General features: G+C 39.7%; 1 protein-coding gene across 2 annotated transcripts; it reads right to left on the bottom strand.

Moving 5' to 3' along the window:
• Positions 1-25: 25 nt before the first annotated feature.
• Positions 26-18,286, bottom strand: cblc (Cbl proto-oncogene C, E3 ubiquitin protein ligase). 2 transcript variants are annotated; one of them, XM_044034712.1, is made up of 14 exons: positions 18,151-18,286; positions 17,446-17,811; positions 11,693-11,839; positions 11,453-11,609; positions 10,364-10,485; positions 9,853-9,990; positions 9,674-9,761; positions 9,452-9,583; positions 5,233-5,412; positions 3,692-3,832; positions 3,473-3,510; positions 1,872-1,958; positions 1,646-1,701; positions 26-740 (listed from the first exon to the last, which is right to left on the bottom strand). In XM_044034712.1, the coding sequence occupies exons 2-14, from the start codon at positions 17,805-17,807 to the stop codon at positions 616-618; spliced, it is 1,773 nt and encodes a 590-aa protein (XP_043890647.1). In that variant the 5' UTR covers positions 17,808-17,811; positions 18,151-18,286; the 3' UTR covers positions 26-615. The 2 variants fall into 2 exon arrangements, with proteins under 2 accessions (XP_043890647.1, XP_043890645.1); XM_044034710.1 differs by having other exon boundaries at positions 5,233-5,409; positions 18,151-18,211.
• Between the last annotated feature and the right edge of the window lie 4,023 nt (positions 18,287-22,309).

The following is a 22,309-nucleotide window of genomic DNA, read 5'->3' as shown; positions in this document are numbered from 1 at the left end:
TCAGGTCAATAATAATAAGTATTTGTCAGTTACAAAATAGTTTGGTTTTGAATTGATATTTAGGACTTTATTTACCTACGCATACATACAACAACAGTAGGTTATTATTTTTCTCAAAGTAGAGACTATGCCTCCATCCAGCCATATGTGTCTATTCTACTGTATATGTGTTAGGAAATAAGCCACACATATGGAATACAAACATGAGCCACATATGGAATATGATAATCTCAATACAATAAGAGAACAACATGAAATGATGAGGTAGCAGACCAAGGTGTGTGATTTATTTCATTGATTTGTGTAACTGAGGGAAGGAGAAGAAAGTGCGTTCCATATGTAGTCGGAATTTCTTGGAGCAACCTCACACTGTAAAAGGAATGCAGCTTTAATTTAATAATGAGTGGTTGATGTAACGTGGAGAGAATGGCAGTGTGATTATTAAACAGTAGCGGGCCTCAGTGGTCAAGATTTCTGTCTCACCCACACTGTCCCAATATCAATATCAATATGACGGCCCAAACCATTTTAGGGCAGAATTCTTGCAACAGCATACAGTATCTCCTCACATCTATCTTTCTTTTCATTTAAAGAGTCTTTTTTTTTCTTTTTTTGTCACGATGACATTGTTCTCGTTATCTCACCCAGACTTAGTCTGTCTTTTCTGGGACCAGCTCTCCTTTCACCCTTGCCTTTGTGTCTTCTTCTTTCGTTGGCTGGGTGCGAGAGTGTGAAGCCACCTGTGTGCAAAAGACATCATCCAAAAATGTAAGAATCACATCTATACACTACAAACACGTTACTTAATTGCATTCCATTATAAAAAAATATATTAAATTTCACTTTAAAGCCTGTTCATAAAATGAAGCAATTAAAAAACACTAACTATAGCCCCAATGACTGTGTTCAAAGTGATATTGAATTAAAGGGCTAGTTCTGGTTTCATTATGGTTACATAAGGTAGTGACACATCACAAATCAGCGCAAACAAAAGTCTGACCTAATTAAATGTATACCTGCTTAAGTCTATAATTTATATTTAAGATATATGAGATCATAATTTCTGGGTGGAAACTGGAGTTTGTGTTCACACTCTAGACCAAACTAGAAAAAAGCCCAGATTTTACATCACAGCATACAGTAGTTATTGATTCACTGCTGCCTCTTTCAGTAAGTTCAAATGAGTTGTTTTGTAACTTCAGTGTTTGATGTTGTTTCAACTTTATTAAAGAAGCACAAACGTACCAAATGAGGCAGCATTAGGACGTGAAGGGGAATTAGCAAACTAAACTTTCCAGTTAGAATAGAATAGAATAGATAAAACATCTCAAATACAATAGAATAGAAACTTTGCTGTCATTGCACCTCAATAAAACAATGAGATTTGTTGTGCAATCAAAAGGAAAACACACACATATATGTTACGATCAAATGTTACGATCAATAAAGCAACATAACAAGAGTTATACAAGTTCAGTGGATATAGATTCTGTGTCTATGAGTTCTCCCAGTACTTTGAATCCTTGCTTGTATTGGTTTCAATAGAGGAGCACAAGAGACAGTTTTTGTACCCACACACATCAATTAATTTCAACACTGTATGTGTACAGTTCAGGATACAAGGTTACGACATTCCAGAACTTACTGTCAGCACCTTGCTGGGATGAAGAAGGTAACTTTGCTTCTGGCAGGTATTCAGCACTGCAACAATGCAAAAGGAAGTTGAATTAAACCACCTCATCAGCATTCCTACTCTACATTTTGATGCATGACAGCCTTTTATGATGATTACTAACAGTGAAAATGTGCAGAGTCAGGTGGAAAATACAGGTTTATTAGCATGAGTCTCAGTGGAGACCACTGTCAGTTACCTGTGAGAGAGTGTGTTTGACAAAGGCACCCTCAGCCCACGAGTGTCATCTTCCTCCTCACTGCTGTGTGATGCCTCTATCTGATGCCTACAGGACACAACATTTTAAAGTCACACGTGTATGCAGTTCTTCAACAACTGTTGTATACATTAATGGCCTTAGGATTACTCCAGGTGATTTTGTTTTCTTGCGTTTTTAGTTCTTTGTGTCATGGTTATAGAGCTCCAATAACTGACATCACACAACTAAAGTAACATCCTCTGGCAGGAAACAATGCTGCTCACCTCTATAGATTTAACACCAACGTTAAAATACAGTGGTGCAAATAGATAAACAGACTTTTCACAGGAGGCAGATTTAAGATAATTTGCTCTGTCATCATTCTCCTATTCCTCACATGTACGGGCGATGGTAGCTCAGAGTCATCTTTCAACTCGAAAGTTGTAGGTTTGAGTCCCAGTTCTGCTAGTCTACATGCCAATGTGTCCTTGGGCAAGACACTTAACCCCGTGTGGCTCCTGGCGGCTGTTCCGGCAGCGTGTGGATGGTTATGAAAGATGAGTGTGTGCTGCACATAGTTGTGCTGTATGAAAATGTGAGTGAATGGCAAAACTGTAGTTTAAATCAGTTTTGAGTGGTCAAAAAAGCGCTATGTAAATAATACAGACCATATAGTTTACACACTGGTTTAGTGAAATTAGATTATGGTGGAGTGAAAGATAAGGTGACTTGTTATTATTATTATCATTGTTGTTATTATTATTATCATTATTATTAATATTGTTATTATTTATTAATTGTTTAATTTTCTACACACTCCACTCTGATCACAGTACCACCAGAGGAAACTTGCGTACCACTGGTGGTACACGTACCACAGTTTGAGAAGACAACACTTAATCAGTTGTTGCAATACGTTAGACAGCTCATCTCTTCTTTCGGCTATTTTCATCATAAAAGTGAAGATGGATCCCCACAGATCCAGAGAGACAGTGGAGGGGAATCACTGCTATGAAACATGCTCACAGTGAGCAGACGAAGACGGGGCGATGGGAATCCACAAGCAACAGATTCCATGGTTAGCTCTTGGTAAATCTTGGACTTGGAATGGATTTACCAAGAGATAAGACAGCAATTATTGACATAGCTCTGCATGTTGCTAATGCCAACGCTAACTTTGTGCCATAGAGTCTAGAGTGTAATGTTAGTCACAAAGCTAGATTGCGTCCTTTTTTTCTCTCTCCAGGCTCTACTTATTTATTTTGTAGTATTTCCCAAGTTAAGTTTTACTTCCACTCCTGTCTCCCCTGTTGATTGTCAGCCTGATGTGATTCACATGTGTCTATGTACATGTGCATTGCCAGTCACACTCATGCTGTGTGAACATGCTGTGTATGTTTAGTCAGCACAGACTGTATATATAGTACCTCATACAAGCACACTTCAAAAAACGTAACTGTCCCTTTTATTTCAAGGCTGTCTCTTAGTTTCCTTAAAGACTGTACAAATTAAATTTACATCATGTTCTACTCAAAAACATAGCTCTGTGAAAGCTTGAGCACTGCTTCTGGTTTTCTTAGACAAAAAGTGTAATGTCTCACCTACTCAAGTTCCTACGTCCTTCTTTGACGCCGTGAGCCTGTTTATGAGAGGAAACACATCTCAAAGATTGTGCAGGCACCAGCTACTTCTACAAACATTCACACTACAGCAGTGTCTTCAGGAACTGGAGAGAATTATTATCATATAACCAAGCTGCCAAAGCGTCATACTGTGTACAGCAACAATATGTCACTATGTGAGGTGTCTGTGAAACTCACTGAACTGGAGTGTTTGTCCACCGTCTTGCTTTCTTTCGTCTGCGGTTGGTTGGCAGGACTTGAAGAGCTTGTGCTGTTTTTAGGGGGCAGAGGTGGCATGCAGAGGTGGGAGCTGGGCACCTGGTAATCCAAACTCGAGAACTGTTGGTATGAGGGAGACAAAAAGCAGAAGACAGCCAGAGGTGACATTTGTTTTAACTTTAGTTCTTCCTTGTTAAAGAACAGGGCTTCCTCAGATAAACAGAAGGAGATTAGGAGGTTGTATGAGCATGCACATTCTAAACTTGGTGTCTATTTAAAGGAATACTTCACCGATGTGCATTTAGCTTTGTATTACTGGAATAGGGGTCGTATTTTTGAAAAGAAATTCTTCCCAACCTCAGTTTCCCCTGAGTTGAGAAACAGCTTCATTCTGTTCTTTGTTACCCACCAGAGACACTTGGTCCTGTTAGCGTAACTGTTAGCAACGATGGCGGACACTGTTTACATTCTGGGAATGAGGTCCCATCCCCCTACGAGTGGGTCTAAAATTTATTCTTATTTTATTTGTATTCTTTAACTGTGTAATTTTATTCTTAGGTCTATTCGTACTTATTTTTATAGTTTTTAACTTTGTAAAAAACTGCTGCTATAACATTCGTTACCTTTGTACACTGGAGCGCTGTGACGAAAGAATTTCCCGCAAGGGATTAATAAAGTATATTCTATTCTATTCTATTCTATTCTAAAAGTGCGGAATTAGCGTTGCAGTTTCATATCTGGTGGACATGCAACAAAAAAAGAATGAAGATATTTCTCCACTCAGGGGAAACACAATTTTTTTCAAAAATACTACCTCTATTCTAGTAATACATTGAGCAAATTCAAACTGGGGAAGAATTCCTTTAAAGCTGCAATGCACAACCTTTGGTGATGTCAAGCAATACTATCAGACTTGACTGAGGAAGCATCTGTGTATAAAGTAGCAGCACATGGGCAAGCATACTGTCAAACTGCTGAAAGAGCAGTTTTTTGAGCAGTAGAATTCACTTGTTAAATGTTCTTTGTGTTGTCAATCATACTGTTTGATTTACTAGCACCATGTTGCTGTTGCCTCAGTCTGTCTTGTCATAAAACATGTCACTTCCTGTGTGCATAGGAATGTCCCCAGGCGACACAAGATAGCAACATAGAGAAAGCTTTGTAAACCAGAGGTTCCCAAAGACAGGGTCGGGACCCACATATGGGTTGTGGAAGATTTCTTTTGGGTCCCCAAATGAGTTTGCTGAATTTTCACACCGATTCATGTGTATATGTTTTAAATATCATGCATAAAAAGGTTTTATTCAATTTTATTTTTATATTTAAATTTGGGTCACGATTGTTTGAAATCTTCAAAAATTGGAGTCCCCCAAATAGAAAGTTTGGGAAACACTGGTGTAAACTGTGCTTTTAATATTTAAAAGCTACTCACTACAGTTTGCACAGTAGACGGTAAAAGGATTCAAAGACAATCACACAGCCATAGTCCAAACACATATAAAAACAATGCATTCACAAACCTTCAAGGCAGCCATTTCCTTCAGCACAAGTTCAATGTCTTCATGATCATCCTCGTCTACATTCTCCCCCTCCTCTTCCTCCCAGTGACCGCTGCCTGACGGGTAGGGCTCAATGAGTATGGACTCCGTCCCTTTGATGTCACAGCGACAGTACGGGCACGTGTTGCCAGATGACTTCTGCTAAATATGAATGAAAGCAGCATGCAAACACTTGTTGATCCATTTACACCCATTGCCTTGGAAATGGACTCTTTCATTTAGGTATATCAGGCAGTCCAGGAGTCTCTGTGGACTACGTTGTTTGCAAATGACATTGTAAAATGAGCAAAGCAATGGACAGTGTCCAAGAGAGGTGAAGATGAGAGTGCAGGCAGGGTGGAGTGGGTGGAGATGAGTGACAGGGCGGGGGAAAGTTGACAAGACAGTGATGAGAGCTGCTATGATGCATGGCTTGGAGACAGTGGAAACGTGTAAAAGACCTGAGGCAGAGTTGAAGATGCTGAGATCTAATCCTGACCAGGATGGACGGGATTAGAAATGAGTATATTCAAGGGACAGCTCAGGTTACACCATGTTGAGCTGGTTTGGTCAAGTGCAGGGGAGCGATAGTGTTGGACAAAGGATGTTGAAGATGGAGCTGGCGGCAGGAGGAAAAGAGGAAGACCACAGAGAAGGTTCATGTATGTTGTGAAGGTTGACATGAGGACAGTTGGTGTAACAGAAGACGACACAAGGGACAGGACAAGATGGAGGCAGATTATTCGCTGTGGCAACTTCTAAAGCTTAATTTTTTTTTATTTAGAGGAGTGTCTTTAAAGAGAAATCTGCATATTATGGGATATACTATATGTTGAACAGACAGTGCACATTGTGGTTTTGCACAAATTGACTATTTTGCCTTTTTCTGTCTTCTCAGTTCAAATGATTCAGTCAGTACCTGATGAACCTGCAGCAACACATGCTTGATAAAACTCAATAACTAAACATTTAGGGATCACAAGTCTCTATCCTGAGCACAAACAGACATGCTTGTTTCGATTGTGACAGATGACCTGAGACAGAATCCTCTAATGATTGAAATTGATACTTTTTTAAAACGTGTTTTTATTATCTGACTTGCTTTTTTTTTCCCATCGATCCAGCGCCAGAAGAGGCTGAGTATGTATGCAGAGTAGGTGTAGTGGAACTGCTATTATAATTTAGTTGGTCAGAGCCTCCCGTGATCCCACTGATTTCATTATGCAAATGTCCCGTCACACATGGGCAACATATGGCCTCAGATCTGGATTACAAACTACAGACCAGCTTTATTCAGCCTGTGGCATCTTTAAAACATCCACCAAAAATCTGTTGAATCAATTAACATGCCTAACAAGTTTGACCATTCACCCGACATAAAAATGAAATTATGCTTGAGCAGAGTCGCAAACTAAGCAGCTGCCCCCTGTAATGTGTGGAGAAATTACATTTTGACACATCTAGAAATCTGGATATCTTTAGATTTAGATATCTAAATATTGTTGAGCTTAAATAATTTGGTTTTATCTTGAGTTAAATATTGTTCATTCAGTAAACATTTGCCCAACCTTTTCTAAGTTTTAAAAACCAATGTCGTAAAACTGGTTTGCTTGTTTAATCCAAGTTCAGTATCATAAAGCCTCATAAAGGTTTGTTCCGGCCCTGCTGTACAGTGAAAAGCAAACATTTCAGTTTGACTGCTCTGTATTCACATCTCTGTTTGTTAATTCTAGTTTATTTGCATTTAGAAGTGGAAATGTTACGACGCATGTTGCATAATTAGGATCGGCTGAATGAGAAACATTCAGTGTGCTGATCCTGTCTCTTCTTCCTTTCAGCAGTATTCAGCTGCAATTCCCTTAATGCGATTAAATGACTTTACAATTGAACTCCCTTTTGTTTTCGCTTCACTGAACATTAGCTTTTGGACATCCATGAAGCATATCTAATTTTCTTTTTATGACACTCACTCTCACACATGCGCTTTTTTTTAATCAAAGTACATGTGACCAACGTGATGTAAGGAGGATGTGGGCCTGAGCTCACACAGGAAGTCATGTGGCAAATGCCAGGACTTACTGCTCTGCACCTTTGCAAATACATCATCACCTCCTGAATAAATTGCAGCTACTATAGCTTGCCTGAGTGAAAGAGGTAGTGGAGCATCAAGCTGTCATTTGCCAGCAGATTTCTGGAGTGGATGTCTTAAATGTCACTGTGCCATTAAAAGAGGAAGCAGGTCGTTGGAGAGGCCTTGTTGCGGCACAGAAAGCCCACATGATGTCTGAAATGTGTTTCTGAGACCACTGGGTGTTATCTTATGTAATTGATTTAATTAAAAAGCCTCCATTTGATATTTTCTTGGGTCCGTTAATGTGACGATGTGTGCTTAAAAGTTCCATTGTGTTTCGCTTCTTTAATTATACAGATGTCACTTTTCATCTTGACACCATCTATAATTAAGGCATCATTTCACAGTCCCTTTCTTGTTGAACCATTAGCATTTATTTCCACTTCATGTTAAAACTGATCATGCAGAAAAAGGGGGGAGCAGGAGTTGTGTGTGTGGTGTGTTCTCTCCAATGATGACTAATTCATAGTGAACAAAAATAAATCAATACTCAAGGTGGCATTTAAACCTGTCTGTGTTTTGAGACACAGACAGGTCAGTAGTTCACGCCATTCATGTTCAGGTTGTTTCTACACATTTTGAATAAATATTGTTGCATATAGTGAGGCACATTTAGAGACATTTCAGTTGTTAAAAAGTGATCTTTGTGAAATTAAAAAGACCCGGGGTAGCGACCCGGGTGAGACAAGGGTCTTTCTGCACTGAGTTTGCATGTTCTCCCCAGCTGCTGTGTTAAACAGAGCATAGTTCTGACAGTAGTCCTCTAACCACATCACCACAATGATCAGCCAAACTATAATCGTAAATCTAATCCTGTCAGCCCAGACTGTTTCACTCCACTGATCTAAAACAAACAAAAAAAAAAATATTGCAGTAACAATCTGGGCATTTTTACTGTAATATCGTGAGAGCGTGAGCATTTGACTTTATACCGTGTTTGTATACCGTGACGATGGCGGACGTGGCCACGACTACACAACACGGATGGCTGGAATTACAGGGGAGCTTGGCTCCACTCAACACCTACTTTGAGACAGTAGCTTTGTTTGCATTTACAATGAATTTACAATTTACAAGGAAATGATGTGACGGTGGTCAGTCGGAACAGACTATTATAAGTTAAGCTACTATAAGTAGCTTAACTTCCGCTGCCGTAGTAAACAAATGCTGCACATGCTCGTCCCGTTGCTGTCCGTTCCCTCTTCCGTTACTGGATCGACTGTTTGTATGAACACCGATCAGAATCATGATCAGTATACCAGCCCTCTTATTATAGATTGGTTTACATGATATATTTTTATTCTGATCAGGCTTTAATTCATTGAGTGGAACGGTTCTGTACAGGACACTATGTAGTTTTTTTTGCGTTTCCAGTAGGAATAGTGCCACGATAACCAGCCCCATACCGTTCCATTCTTTGGCACGAGTAAACTGGTACAGTGAGTTCAGCTAATGTCTCCACTAATGCTATGGTACGGTGTTTGAATGGTAAAGCCCTGGGTCAGGCTTGCGCTTCAACTCAGAACAGAACAGTACTTTTACTTGGTAGACAGGGTGAGGGCCATACCCGACTGCCATGTAGCGCAATGACAACGAACAACGACATTGAACGCAACACAACGGACAACATTGGAGGAACGACACTTTAGAACATCTCTGGTACCCGAAGGGAAGGGTATCATAGAATAAAAAAGCTGGGGCTGTTTATTTACTATTCTTAATGGAAAATGCCAAAAAGTACTGTACCGAACTTCCACTCAGTGGAAAACGCAGTTTAATAAACCTAAAAGCTATTCCTGCTGTTGCCTCTCATGTGTGGCGGCACTGCATTGAGCAGTTGGTGCAGTGCCGTTATATTTGAATAAAAAATAATCGAGACGGTGTCTTTTCGCTTGTTGTGGTTGTGAGACATGGCAGGAGAGTATTATGATGTGTGTGAGAGAGACACACACTGCCACACAATTCCATGTGTGTGCGCATGTTTAGCAGCAGCGCTACTTGAAAACAGGGCTCCACCAAATGTCAAGGCTGACCACACGCTTCAATAATGAAGTGGATGAAGGTTCATACCTGCCAGCCTGTGAGGCAGGGTTGGCACAGGAGATGCCCACAAGGTTGGATCCGAGTGTCCTTATCCCTCTCTGCACAGATCTTACACTGCTGGAAAGTGCTGCCGATCTCACAGTAGATCTCATACTGCTCCTGTTGGGTGTCAGATGTCAATATCAACAACCAAGATATGATTTCCCAGCTTAGGATCTGTGGTGTGATAAATGAAGTGCATCCACTTACTTCGGTAACTCTGACCTTTCCCCTCTGGGATGGTTCACACAAGCTCGTCAGGTCGGGGTTCACATCACGGCCATCTGGGTACAGGTAGCTGCAGGCACACACACACACACACTCACTGGGAAAAACTCACACACAAGGGGGTAAAGAATCAGAGAGCAGTGTGTATTTGCTGTGCTTACCTGCCCTCACTGAAGCCTTCAATGAGTGCCACGTAGAGAGGTGTATTTTCAGGGATGGTCTGGATGATGTCACCATCAGTGGTCACATGACCTATAGCCCACTGACCCATGCGTGTGCAGCTTAGTCGGAAGATGTAGCTGTTCGAGAAAGAGATCCTTGGAAATCAAACCCTAAGTCCTTGTGCTACTTTGACTCGGATCAGCATTTAGTTTAGTTGTCCTCGTCATTCCCATATAAATCCTCTCATTCTAGAAACATCTACACCACTGATGCAAGAATATTCTTATACTCACTGTATCACAAGGAAAAGGTGCCAACAATCAAAAGACAATATGATGTGTAAAGGAGAAATAAGAAAGTTATAAATGAATCATCATACCCTAATGAATATTTAAAGTTCTATTAATAAAAGCCAATAATTGGATTTAAAGTTTGGTTGGAGGTCTGTGCTTCAAGGGTCTAATTTTAGAACATCACTGCTTTGGAGCTTGTTGCTGTGTGTGTCCTCACCTTCCTGGTCGATGCAGGTAGTTTTGCAGACGAGCTACGACCTGGTCATAGGTGAGGAAGGCCATGTAGCCTGGATGGGTTACTGCTAACTGGTTCCAGTTCCTTAAAAGTGACCTCCAGGGCTAAAGGAGAAGAGAGGTTTTCAAAGTTCCTTTAACTCACTTCACGGAAAAAAACAAAAAAAAACATTTTGAGGCTGTTTCCAGTTTTCACATCAGTGACACCATTTCGCTGGTCCTTCCTAATTCCTAATTTGCTTAATCACTTCATGATAAGATAAGATAAGATAAAATAAGATAAGATAAGATCTCCCCATGTTGAAATTAAAACCCAGGCATGGTGATGTGGGACACTGGGTTCAAAATACAAAATAAATGTAATTCTGTACATTTAACAGTGTTAAAGTTAAATTGTTACTCTCTCACTGTAAAATGCCATGACAAAGGCCAGTTCTGCAGCAGCTGAAGTCACACCCATAATTCACGCAAGGTATTATGGGCCATAGGAATAAGGTTGATATAAAGTTGAAGACCTCTCTATAAGTGAACCATTTTAAAGCCTTCACACTAAACTTAGCAGGTTTACCTGAAACAGTTAAAAACATTTTCACCAGTGCACCACAGGGTCAAACTAAAGATAAAAGGTGATCATCCTTCCTTGTGCAATACCATAATCAATACGCCAAGGCAAATATCAATATGTTATTTAATAAATAAAAGGTGCTACAGTAAACTTTCACTTGCTGGGCGTCACTACTTCATTTTTCCTCACAGCGGTGCTGCTAAAAATAAGTGAGTTCACAGTGGGATAAAGGTGGAGAAACCTACGTTATTAAGAGATGCTCCATCCACATTCAATACAGAGACGTTAGGTACTTTGTTCTCCATGTTATGAATAAAGTTTTCCTCGTTCAAAAGTTATATGATTGTCTTGCACAGAATGTGATATAAAAAATATATAAAAATGAATGTTTAGTCGTGTAGAACCCCCCTGGAACCGCCCCTGTCACCAAGAAAACAAATGTAAGCATATTTCCCAATAAGTCACACTTTTTCACTATAAATAACGAGTTGCTAATGTTCACCTCACCTGAAAGAGTCTGGTGAAGACATCAAACTCAAACACAGATATGTGGTCATTACAGGTGAGATCGATGGTCGATTTCAGGGCCATGGACTCCATCCCTTCCTCAAACGCATGGACACGCTGAAGCTGCTGTTTAAAACTATTCCACTGGACTATGCACCTGCCAGCACACATCAGTGATATGTGGTGAATGGGCACACAACGCACATGTAAAAGTCACAACATTCACGCACACACACTCACTTGTTGCCAAACAATTTCCACCAAAACTTCTTAGCCTCTTTTGACGTCAACTTGTAGGTGTCGCCCTGAAAAGATCCATCAGGGAACATGGCCTTCATCTCCCAGAGCATGTGACTGAACAGCAAAGACAGTTTGGTCAGGTTTCTCCTGAGAACACAAGATGCAGCAGACAGTCAGTTGTGTTGCAAAGCACAGAAAAAGGTCCATTTAGCTTTTCTTTGCTATATATCAAACAAAAAAAAATGGCAATAATGGGAAAGCCAAAGTCCAAAAAGAAAGGCCAAAGTCCATAAAGACAATAGGAACAACACAGGAGCTGCTGGTCTAGTGCTGCCTTATTTGTTAAGTTTGTGCCACGTAAGTAAATCTGAATGAGGGATTTCAAAGGCTGAAATAACACATCTACTATAACATTATAATTAAACTTAATGGTGAAACAGAGGCTCCAGTGTGTTGTGATTACAAAAACGCTGGTTTTCTCTGTGGACTTTGGTGTGGGAGAGTGAGCGGTTTACAAATCAACACACAAGTCAATGAGATAAAGCAGCAATTACCTTAGTGTTACACAATTAACACTAATTACGTGTCAGTATCTCAACCAAAACCAATTTAATTATTTTTATATTTTTATTATTTTTCTGTGAATATTTAAAATGTGTTGTTTTTTTTTACTGGTACATACAATATGGTATCAATACAGTGTGAACTCCAGCTTGCAGCACAGGTGTGACTCTGTCAGTACGTTCCATACATGTTTCACACATAAAAGGTAGTCCAGCTCACAAACAGGATGCTCTGTCTCTGTCAGCAAATACCACAAAATGTTCCAGGGGCCAGTTTGTCACCTCAGGCTATTCTTCAGTCTTAGCCCCTCTCTCAATGCATTTCCTTGTTTTATTTATTTGCAAAAGTTCTCACCGCAATTTCCACTTAGCCACTCCCTTAAGATGAGAGCTTAATGCTGAACATTTGTCAAAATGTATGACTAAATGAAATCATATTCACTAGCACGATGCATGATCTGACCCTGTTGATCTTTGATGAAATGCTTGGAACTAAGTTCATTCAGTCAAGAAACAGTGTGTAGAATTTAGGAGGGATGTGTTAAGAGACACTGAAAATCAAGAACTGTTGTCTTTTATCTTCATATTTCCATCATTCAGCCGTGGTCTATGTAGAAGCTCAAGTCAAATAGATAAATCTAGAGTAGAATCAAATAGAAGCAAATGGGAGATGTTGCATCAATATGACCAACGTGGCTTCTACTGTATGTAGTTTATGTACAGTACAGTATAGCTCCATGGTTGTACCACCGTGTTTGTACAGTAGCTCAGGATGGACAAAATCACGCCCTGGCTGGAGGACAGGCTTTCTGTATTTTGGATTGCAACATGCATGTGAAGTCATTAGTTGACAGACTTTATTTTTTGGGTAAATTTTGACTCGTGTGAGTGTAGCACAGAAGGGCAGTATCAGGGGGTAGGTGTGGCAACTCGGTGTGGCATCCAGGTAGAGCGAGACGGGCTAATCAGGAGAGTCAGAGCACCTGAGGAAGTTTGGATTAGGAGGATCTCTGGGGCAGGTGAAGCTCTTTTGTCCGCCAGAGTCCAGCTGGAGAGACGTGTGTGTGTGACTCACGTCTCTTCATTGGTATGAACATTATATTTTAATAAATGTTTAATAACATTTGTGATGCAGGTCTGTGCTGTTAAATGTGTCATCAGTCTGCCGATGATAGTTTATTTCATTTGGCTTTTTATCTGGATTATGTCTGTGAATTGAGGGGATTATTAACTACTGATAGACCAGATGGTTTAGACTGGATTGGCAATGTGATGAGTTTGTGGGGAGTTATTTATTTTAGTTGGAATGTAGACTTTATTTGAATCTGATTTAATTAATTTTCTTTGTTTGTAAATAGAAGTGAGGGAGGTAAAATCATGTAATGCATTAAATATACTAAAGATTCAAAGGTTATGAATTTTAATTTCTCTTAAAAATAAATCGGTTTAAAAATAGATCTTAAAGAGGTGTGTTTATTTCATTTACACTGTATTATTAAATAGTGTACATTTATTTTCACTCTTTAGATTTACAGTATGATTTAACTTAAGTAATGATCCTAGATTGTGATGTGATTTAGCATTTATTTGATGAACTTACTAACTGACTAACCTAATTTTGTTTCTATCTAGATGATCAACCTACACGTACTGTATTCAATGATGTCAATAAATGGATGAAAACTGTACGGAGTTGGTCAGTGTCCTCTGACACGAGTTTAGGCAGGCATTGGTGTGAAGACCAGAGGAAACTCGACAATGTAACTTCACCCATAGATGCCACTAAATCCCCCTCATGCGGGACACTCATGCGGAGGATGAAGTGGTGGAAGATGGATGCATGAACGTTAAGTGTCTGTAGGATAATTTCACAACATTCTATTTCTACTTCACGGCATGTAAGAGGCGATAATATTATAAACATGTAATAATACTAACACTACAAATAATTACAGCTACTTTAAAGCTGTAGTGTCTAACTTAAAATACAAATGTAAACAAATGTCTGACTAAACCATTCACTACAATTCCATCAATTGGACGAGTGTCTATTTAGTGACTTAAGTGTTTCTGCCTCCGCTCTGCTCGGGAGCGAAGCGCCTGCATTCAGCTTGTTAGAATAAGGCAGTTTCCAGTATATCATGCAGATGGATGTTAGTGTTCATCACCTTAAAAATATCCAGTTCTTTAAGCTGATATACAATTCAGCCTCCTTGTCAGTCCAAAATACATATCAGCCTGAATTTCGTATTCATCTGTGTTAGCCATGGCTGGGAACTGTGACTCAGCCTTTCCTCAACTGAACATGCGGCATTAGCTCTACTCCCAGTCGTATTATCTGGGTGTGTGTTAGTCTGCCGTTTGAATTGAATTTAGTACAATTTCAGTCAGACTGACATGTTTACATGTGCTTTAATTTTAGTTTAACTAACAATAAGCTTTTTTTCTGATGTCATGTAAACATACATTCAAATGAGTTCACACAAGGCTGATTCATTTTTGTTCAGTACATATATATATATATATATATATATATATATATAAATATATATATATACACATATTTATACACACGTTATATTGTTTCTGTTAAGAAGATTAAACAGAAACAGAATAATATCAACAACAAATATTGACTGAAGTTTTAATTATTTTGTTTTGCAGTGGTATTGCTATGTTTATCTGTGTGGATACTGTACCTTGTTACTAAGCAATTATTATTCAATACGTGCGCGTGTGTGTGTGTGTGTGGTCCAGGTGTTACGGTCTGTACTGTCTTTTCTGTTCATTCTCACTTCTGCTTTTAGCCCGTTTACAGCCCCACAGAAATCTCACTTAAGGGTGATTATGAACTCTTTTGTTACTTATTTAACAGAAGTAGACTGCGGCTCCTGCTGTGAGTCTGAGAGAACAGTATAGAACGAGACACCTAAAAAAAAAGACTTTGTAGAACGGGCTGTGATGTCTGAGTCACATTTAAAAAAAGAAAAAAGTGAATTGTCCACATGACTGCCCATGCAGACACAGCTGTGGCAAGAAGACCACAGTGTGTGTGTGTAAAATTACTGAAGATGATGCAAAAAATCTTAACGTATGGCTGATCTGACTTTTACAGCTGAATTTTCCCATCACAGCTCTGACATCACCATTCATCACAAATGTTCTGGCTCATGTGGGTAAAATGTCTTATTTGTAATTATTATTACCGATAAAAACACCGTACCTGTTCCTCTCGCATTATATTTTTTATCCAAACACCAGTGTGTGCAGTGTGCCAAGTTAGAAGCCTGTCAAGTGTTCAACAGGTATTTAAAGTGACTCCCTAATTAGTTGCCTCTCAAGCCTGTCATGTAACATGTTGGACAGTTATGGTCAATGATCTGTATTTACAGAGCACTTTTCTCATCGTGATGACGCAGGAGCAACTGGGGGTAAAGTGTCTGGCCCAAGGACACACCGACATGTAGACTAGACGAGCCGGGAAACGCACCTACAACCTTCAAGTTAAAAGACGACTTGCTCAACTGCTGAGCTACAGCCGCCCCCCGAAGAATAGAAGGGTGTCAACATGAGCAGAAACGTGCGAGATGCCACTTGTGTTTTATTCATTTACAAAACTTTAAGTCTTACTTCTCAAATACACGTTATATCACCATTTAAATGTAAATTAGGAAAAAGGTACAAGGTGATGGATCCCGGAATTTTTCCAGCCAACAAATTTAATCTAAATAATTGCTATTTTAAGTATTTCAGTAAAAGAATCTTTCTGTAATGACGACTTGATGGACCTTGATACAGTCAAAGCTTGATTCCAGTCTGTCCTCATTAGAGTGCAGTGTTGATAAGGTGTCATAACCGGCTGCGTTGACATAAACTGAGAAAGTCTATATCGAGCTGCTCACATTCAGAAGTTACTGTTCTTCTTTCCACTTCTGTCACATCAGGGTCACGATGACGTGGGTTTGACCTCAGAGGAAAAAGTGACTCCATATAACTGTGTCTGTCAGACCAAACTGAAAAGAACGTGGTCATTTTTATTTCACATTTTGCAAATTTTCTGAATAGCCCAGGTCATTGATGGTCACTCAGATATTTTTCAGTATTTTTCATCTTGCCAGGTCATGAATTTTTTCGTCTTTAAAATAAAATATAATATACACAACTTAGAAAAAGAATTATGAAAACATCGTGATCTGTCAGAGACATGTTGCTTTGGAAGCGTCATGTTTTCATGCGCGTCACAAATTCACTGCCTTTAATTAAACCCCTCAAATTTCACTCTCATTGCTGTGCTTTCTTCATTTGTCAAGCTGCGGATAATTACTTTCATGCTTTCATTTTTTTTATGGCTTATATGGTCGATAAAGCCAGTGTGATGATGTCAGTCCTCAACTTAAAAATATCGATGAAAGGACAGAAGATTGATTTCCTTTTTTTCTGTATCAACTAAACAATAGATTGTAAAAAAAATTCAATTCTGAGTGAAGAATGGTTTCACGTCCATATTTTAGCGGCTGGAAATAATGGTAACACTTACTAACATGCAAATAACAAGTAGCACACTGGCCCTTTATTAGTAAATATTAAGCACGTATTAATACTTGAATCTTAATTCATGTCGTAATAGAGGTAGAATAAGGTTATGTAGAATAAGGTGTTAGTATGTGCTTAATAATTACTAATAAAATGATGCCCCCTTTGCTGTTAACTTCTTTTGTTTGCCTGTTTTTCTTTTCTATTATTTTGTATTGTATTGTATTGTAATATATGATATTATATGATATTATGTATGTATATATGTATATATATATATATATATATATATACATATATATATATATATATATATACATATATATATATTTATATATATATATATATATATTATGTTCTGTTATATTTTATTCCAGCTTTGCCTGGACTCCGATTAATTTATAATTCAGAGAATCTTATGGATTATCTGTCACAAAACCCTTGTTGTCTCGCTGTTAATATTATAGTTAATATATTCATTTGTTTATTTTTTGCTGTTTTTAGCTTTTTTCCGATTTTATATGGTAGAGAAAATAAATGCATTTTGTCACTTTGTATTTTTGTAATAATGTGGATTAAGAGAAAACTGGGGGGGGAAAAAGTGAAGGTACGATGTGGTTTCTTGTAGAATGTTCAGTTCTTTTTTTTTTGTCTCACCTGCAGTTTGATGTCTCCTCAAATATCTTCTCCCGTCCCTCTTTAAACAGCAGCACAGCTCTGTCTGTCTTATCCCGCAGGTTCCTGACGTGGACTCTCAGGTAGACAGCCTCGTCCCCACGGGGCACGTGTCCTCCTGCAGCCTTAGATCCTCTGTAGGGCTCCCAAACCTGCAGGAGCAGCGCTGTGGTCTCAGATACCAGGTCTGGCAGGTATGGTGGACTGTTCCTCAGGCCCAGGCGGGGGTTTGTGCACAGCTCATGGAGCTTGGCCAGTCTTCTGAGGGCCTTATCCACCAGCCATCGGTCTTCTCTCATCGGGGGCTCAGAACTTGAGGCTCCTGGACCTGCTGCCGCCATCATTTCACTGCAGAGTGTGTGGAGGTGACGCAAAAACCTTCTTTAAATGTCAGTCTGTTAGTGTGAATGAACTTATGAACTTATAGAAGTGCTAACACAACGGCTTTACATTAACCAGCAATGGATGTGTGCGACTGATAGCATTTAAGAAAATTCTGTCCAAAACTTCCACTGCTGTGCATCACAACAACATGTCAACTCTGACAAAGGAAGAACAACAATCGTCATCAAACTCTTTTGTCTCCAACCTCCTCTAACTCTCCACACATTCAGCCTTTCACTCCACTTTCATGCTCGCAGCCAGTTCTGTATTATCAAGGTCAACAGAGCTGAGACATGTACTCACAGCACAGGAAACCTGCTCTCTCTCACGGCCTCAACTGCTGCTGCTCTCTGTCTTTCTTCTCTCACTCTCTGTCTTGATGTCACCTCCTCTGTGTCTCTTCTTCTGCTTGGTGCAAAGCCTTGATTGGTTTCCTGGTTTCATGCAGAAAAACGGGTTTGTTTCTGTGCTCTGCGAGTGAGAGAGAGAGAGAGAGGTGGGAGGGTGAAAAAAAGAGGTGTGGACTCAAAACTAAACATTGACTCAGAATGAAAGAAGGCCTCAGGGTCTTGTGTTAGTATCCAGACAGGTTGAGCGGTTGGCTACTAACAGACAGGATGTCTTGGGAAATGAGAGCAAAGGTAAAGATTCAGTGACTGCAACAACCTGATTTGGCATTTCATGTGAAACTGAGCTGTTACCTTGACCTGTCCCGGGATTTGACCCGGCGACCCTTCATGGGCTGCCCCAATGGCCACAGTGTAAAATCCTTCCAAATGAATTGAAACACAATGTCCCTTCTTTTATATCACTGCTTCCTGGCCCACTAGTGGACCTTGGAGGTATTGCAGGTTGGCCCCAGGGTGAGCTATATTTGTGAACACATGGTACATTTATATAGCAAGACTTTTCTAGTCTTGATGGCCAGTGAAAGCTGCTTTACACTACAGTTTTGCCATTCACCCATTCACACCCATTCATACAGTGCATCTACAGTATCTGCAGCACACATTTTCTATTACCTTTCCCATTCACACACTGCTGGCACAGCCGTCAGGAAGTGTCTTGCCCAAGGACACATCGACTCGCACAGGCGGGAATCGAACCACAACCACCCAGTTGAAAGACTACATTCAAGCCTCATGAGGACCGGCCCTCTGTCGCCCCACATGTGGCTTCCAAGTCAGAACTGTAATGTCGAACTTTTAAGTGTGAACAAATGTCTGCTACATTCAGGCCTCATGAGGACCATACACAGCGCATGCTACCATCAAGTCCAGTTGGTTGCAGGTTCTTTTTTTGGTCAAAAGAGACAACAAAGAAGACTGCACTGTACGCAGGAAGTGATGTATTTCATGTCAAGACAGATGGAGGCAGCAGCAACATTGTAAAGCGAGACAACTGCAAACAAGAAAACGCAAAGACGTGTCCACAAGGTAAAATCTACTGCTCAGAAACCCGCTTGTACTACAGTTTGATGGACTAAAACTGTCTTGTCACCACCCGCCCCTGCACTGCTGCTGTATACACACAGACGCTCCCTCAGTCAGGTCTGACAGTGTTGCTTGACAGAGCCTGTTTTCAGAAACAAATAATCAATAATCAGTCAAATAATAATAACATCATTCTCAGTCACAATGACCAAACAGAAGCAGAATAATAACATGAACAAAAACTCACCAGTTTACACAAGTTACACACTGCAGCTTTAATTTCAATCATAATTGTGATTGTTTATAATGTTTACTTTGCTGGTACATTAGTGATGAGTTATTTTCATTTCAGTGTTGTGGACCTCAGAAGATGTGTATAATTTTTACTATCCTCAAACCTCTAAAGTTTACTGCACATACAGTATGTTGTAAAAACACACATGACACAATTACATACACGGTATGTATAAAACATAAGAGCAAATACAAATGTAAATCATAAACCAACTGTATGCAATATGGGGATTCGGTCAATTTTACACTCTAATGGCCCTTTTCCACTATGTTCCCGGCCACCTTGGTAAAAATGTACCTACTCAACGTGGGCGGAGTCATCACTGCACAGCTGCATGAAACTACAGTGACTTTGTTTTACACAAGACACACATACACACAAACGAGTGACTAGTGACTTGTAGAGCAGTTATTTTCGGTGTAACTGAATCACTAGAATCAGTTCAGTAAAAGTATTTGTTCAGTACTTCCTCCAAGACCAGAGCTGTGACAGCACTCGGACCAGTAAGCATGCGTGGAACCTCGCCGAGCAGGTACTAAAAAAGGACCTCGTACCAGGGGATTGGCACGGCACTGCCTGGAGAATTGCATACGTGGATATGCAATATGAATGAATCACTAATGACAAGTGTTCCACACACATTATGTGACGTTTCTGAATTTAACTCATCACTCAGGAGACAGGATTGATCTGTTTTAAATTATGATGAGAAGCCAGATAATCATCAAAGGTCTAAACAGAAAACCCAGGAGTCATGACATAAATTATAAACATTCTTTACTGTAGGAGCCATTTTTCGAGTTAGTGTCTTGTGCAAGTTTTATTTTTGACCACAAGGGTGCAGTACCGTTTTCTTTTTCTTTGCTTGACACAGCAGCAGCCCAGCTGCCTTAAATGAGTGTAATTAGTTTGAGTTGGATGGTGGTGGGCACACAGTTCTTACCAACAGCCAGAGGAAAGCCAGGAATTTTTTGTTTGCCACAATCCACATCTACAACTACAATTTTTCTGTTTGTTAATAACTTTTTTGCTGCAATAAATGGGAACACCCAAAGAGACAACCTTTTTTCCTTTTTTGTTATTTCCTCTGAACTCGAGTACAGTTCTTCCTCCATCCACCATCAGGTGACAACTAAGTTTTTGTTTTTGTTTTTGAATAGTCACCGCCAGCCCTGTGGAGAAAAAGGACATTATTTGAAGAAGGCTGCTGGGAGCCATGGATCTTGCAAACACTTTCTCTCTTCACCAGACAGTGCTGCAAATGAAGATGGTAAAATGAGACACAGCAGATAATAAACCTGAGCCTGTTTGAGTGATTTAAGGAAACTGGACTGTGTTGTTGGAACTGGATTTCATGATTTCATGGATGTTGATGGGATGGAAAAGATATATGAAATGCAAAGTTAATTGGAAACTGGAGGAACTAATTACCACCTGTGAATTACTGATATTGTTCTGCTGCTGACGTCACATGTTGACATATTGACAGTTTGAAAATGGAAGAAAGCGCTGATGTTGAAAATGTTATTTCGGAGGAATGTGCTGCAAAAAGTGATGTTGAAAAAAGAGAGAGAAAATGAACTGTAAAAGGTGTTTCACTTCTAATGGAAAACCTACAAAAGAACCGGAAGTTAACCTTGAAGCAAGCATCCAAAATTAAGCTGCAGCTCGATAATCTGCTATTTGTCAAAATAACAACTGATACTTTGTGTAGTGTTGAGAACCTTTTAAAGGAGTTTAATAAGCTATGTGATGCTGCTGCTGAAACTCATGATGCATTATTGGAAATGCCACTGCCTGAAGAAGAGTATGAAAGGCAGCAAACATGGTTTAAACAGAAAATTCAAGCAAATAAAAATGTCATGTGTGATGTGAACAAATGGTTTAAGGATGCTCCAAAACACTGTGACAAAGAATTACAAAGTCTGTAATTCAGGATGAGATTCAACCAAATGCTGACCATGAGGATGATATTCAACCCAATGACAGCATTTCAAATGTTTCCCCCCCTGGATAAACTCGGGTCTCATCTAAGTCCAAATCTTCTATCACAAGTTCTGCATGCGTACGAGCAAAGGCTGGAAAGGCAACACTAATCCAACACGTGGCTGCTCTGGAGAAGAAACATGCACTGGAGGCTCAGAAGGAAAAACTGCACGCTGAACAGGAAAAATTGAAAAGACAAAAGGAGCAATTGGAAATTGAAACACAATTGGCTGCTGCTACAGCTAAAATAGCCATACTGGAAAACAGCGTGGTGGGAAGTGGCTCTGCACCAGTCCAACGACAGAGCCACCATTACAACAACAACAACCCTCACACCTGCGTGATGCACGTCCTAAGGAAAGAAAACCTGCCCAAACACAACTATGGGAAAAACTCACTTCAGTACAACCAATGCAATCCTTTCAAAGGCCACTAGGAGGCAATACACCTGTCTACAATTCACTACAAGACCACAGGTCATTCAATGTTTCTAACACACCACAAATGATCACAAATGAAAACGAAATTCAGGACATTGGCAAATATTAATTATTAATTAATAATTATGCAGCGACATACAGAAATCACTGCTCATTTAGTTCAACATCAGCACTCAGCATCTCTTCCACCTCGAGCAATACACGTATTTGATGGTGACCCTCTACGGTATAGAGCTTTTATCATGGCATTTGAACAGGGAGTCAGTAATCTCCAGGACTGCTTGTACTACCTAGAACAGTACACCAGG

Source organism: Solea senegalensis, linkage group LG9 (assembly GCF_019176455.1).
Source record: "Solea senegalensis isolate Sse05_10M linkage group LG9, IFAPA_SoseM_1, whole genome shotgun sequence".
Classification (NCBI taxonomy): Eukaryota; Metazoa; Chordata; class Actinopteri; order Pleuronectiformes; family Soleidae; genus Solea; species Solea senegalensis.
The sequence above is the reverse complement of the archived record's forward strand: the minus strand, read 5'-3'. Positions and strand labels throughout refer to the sequence as shown.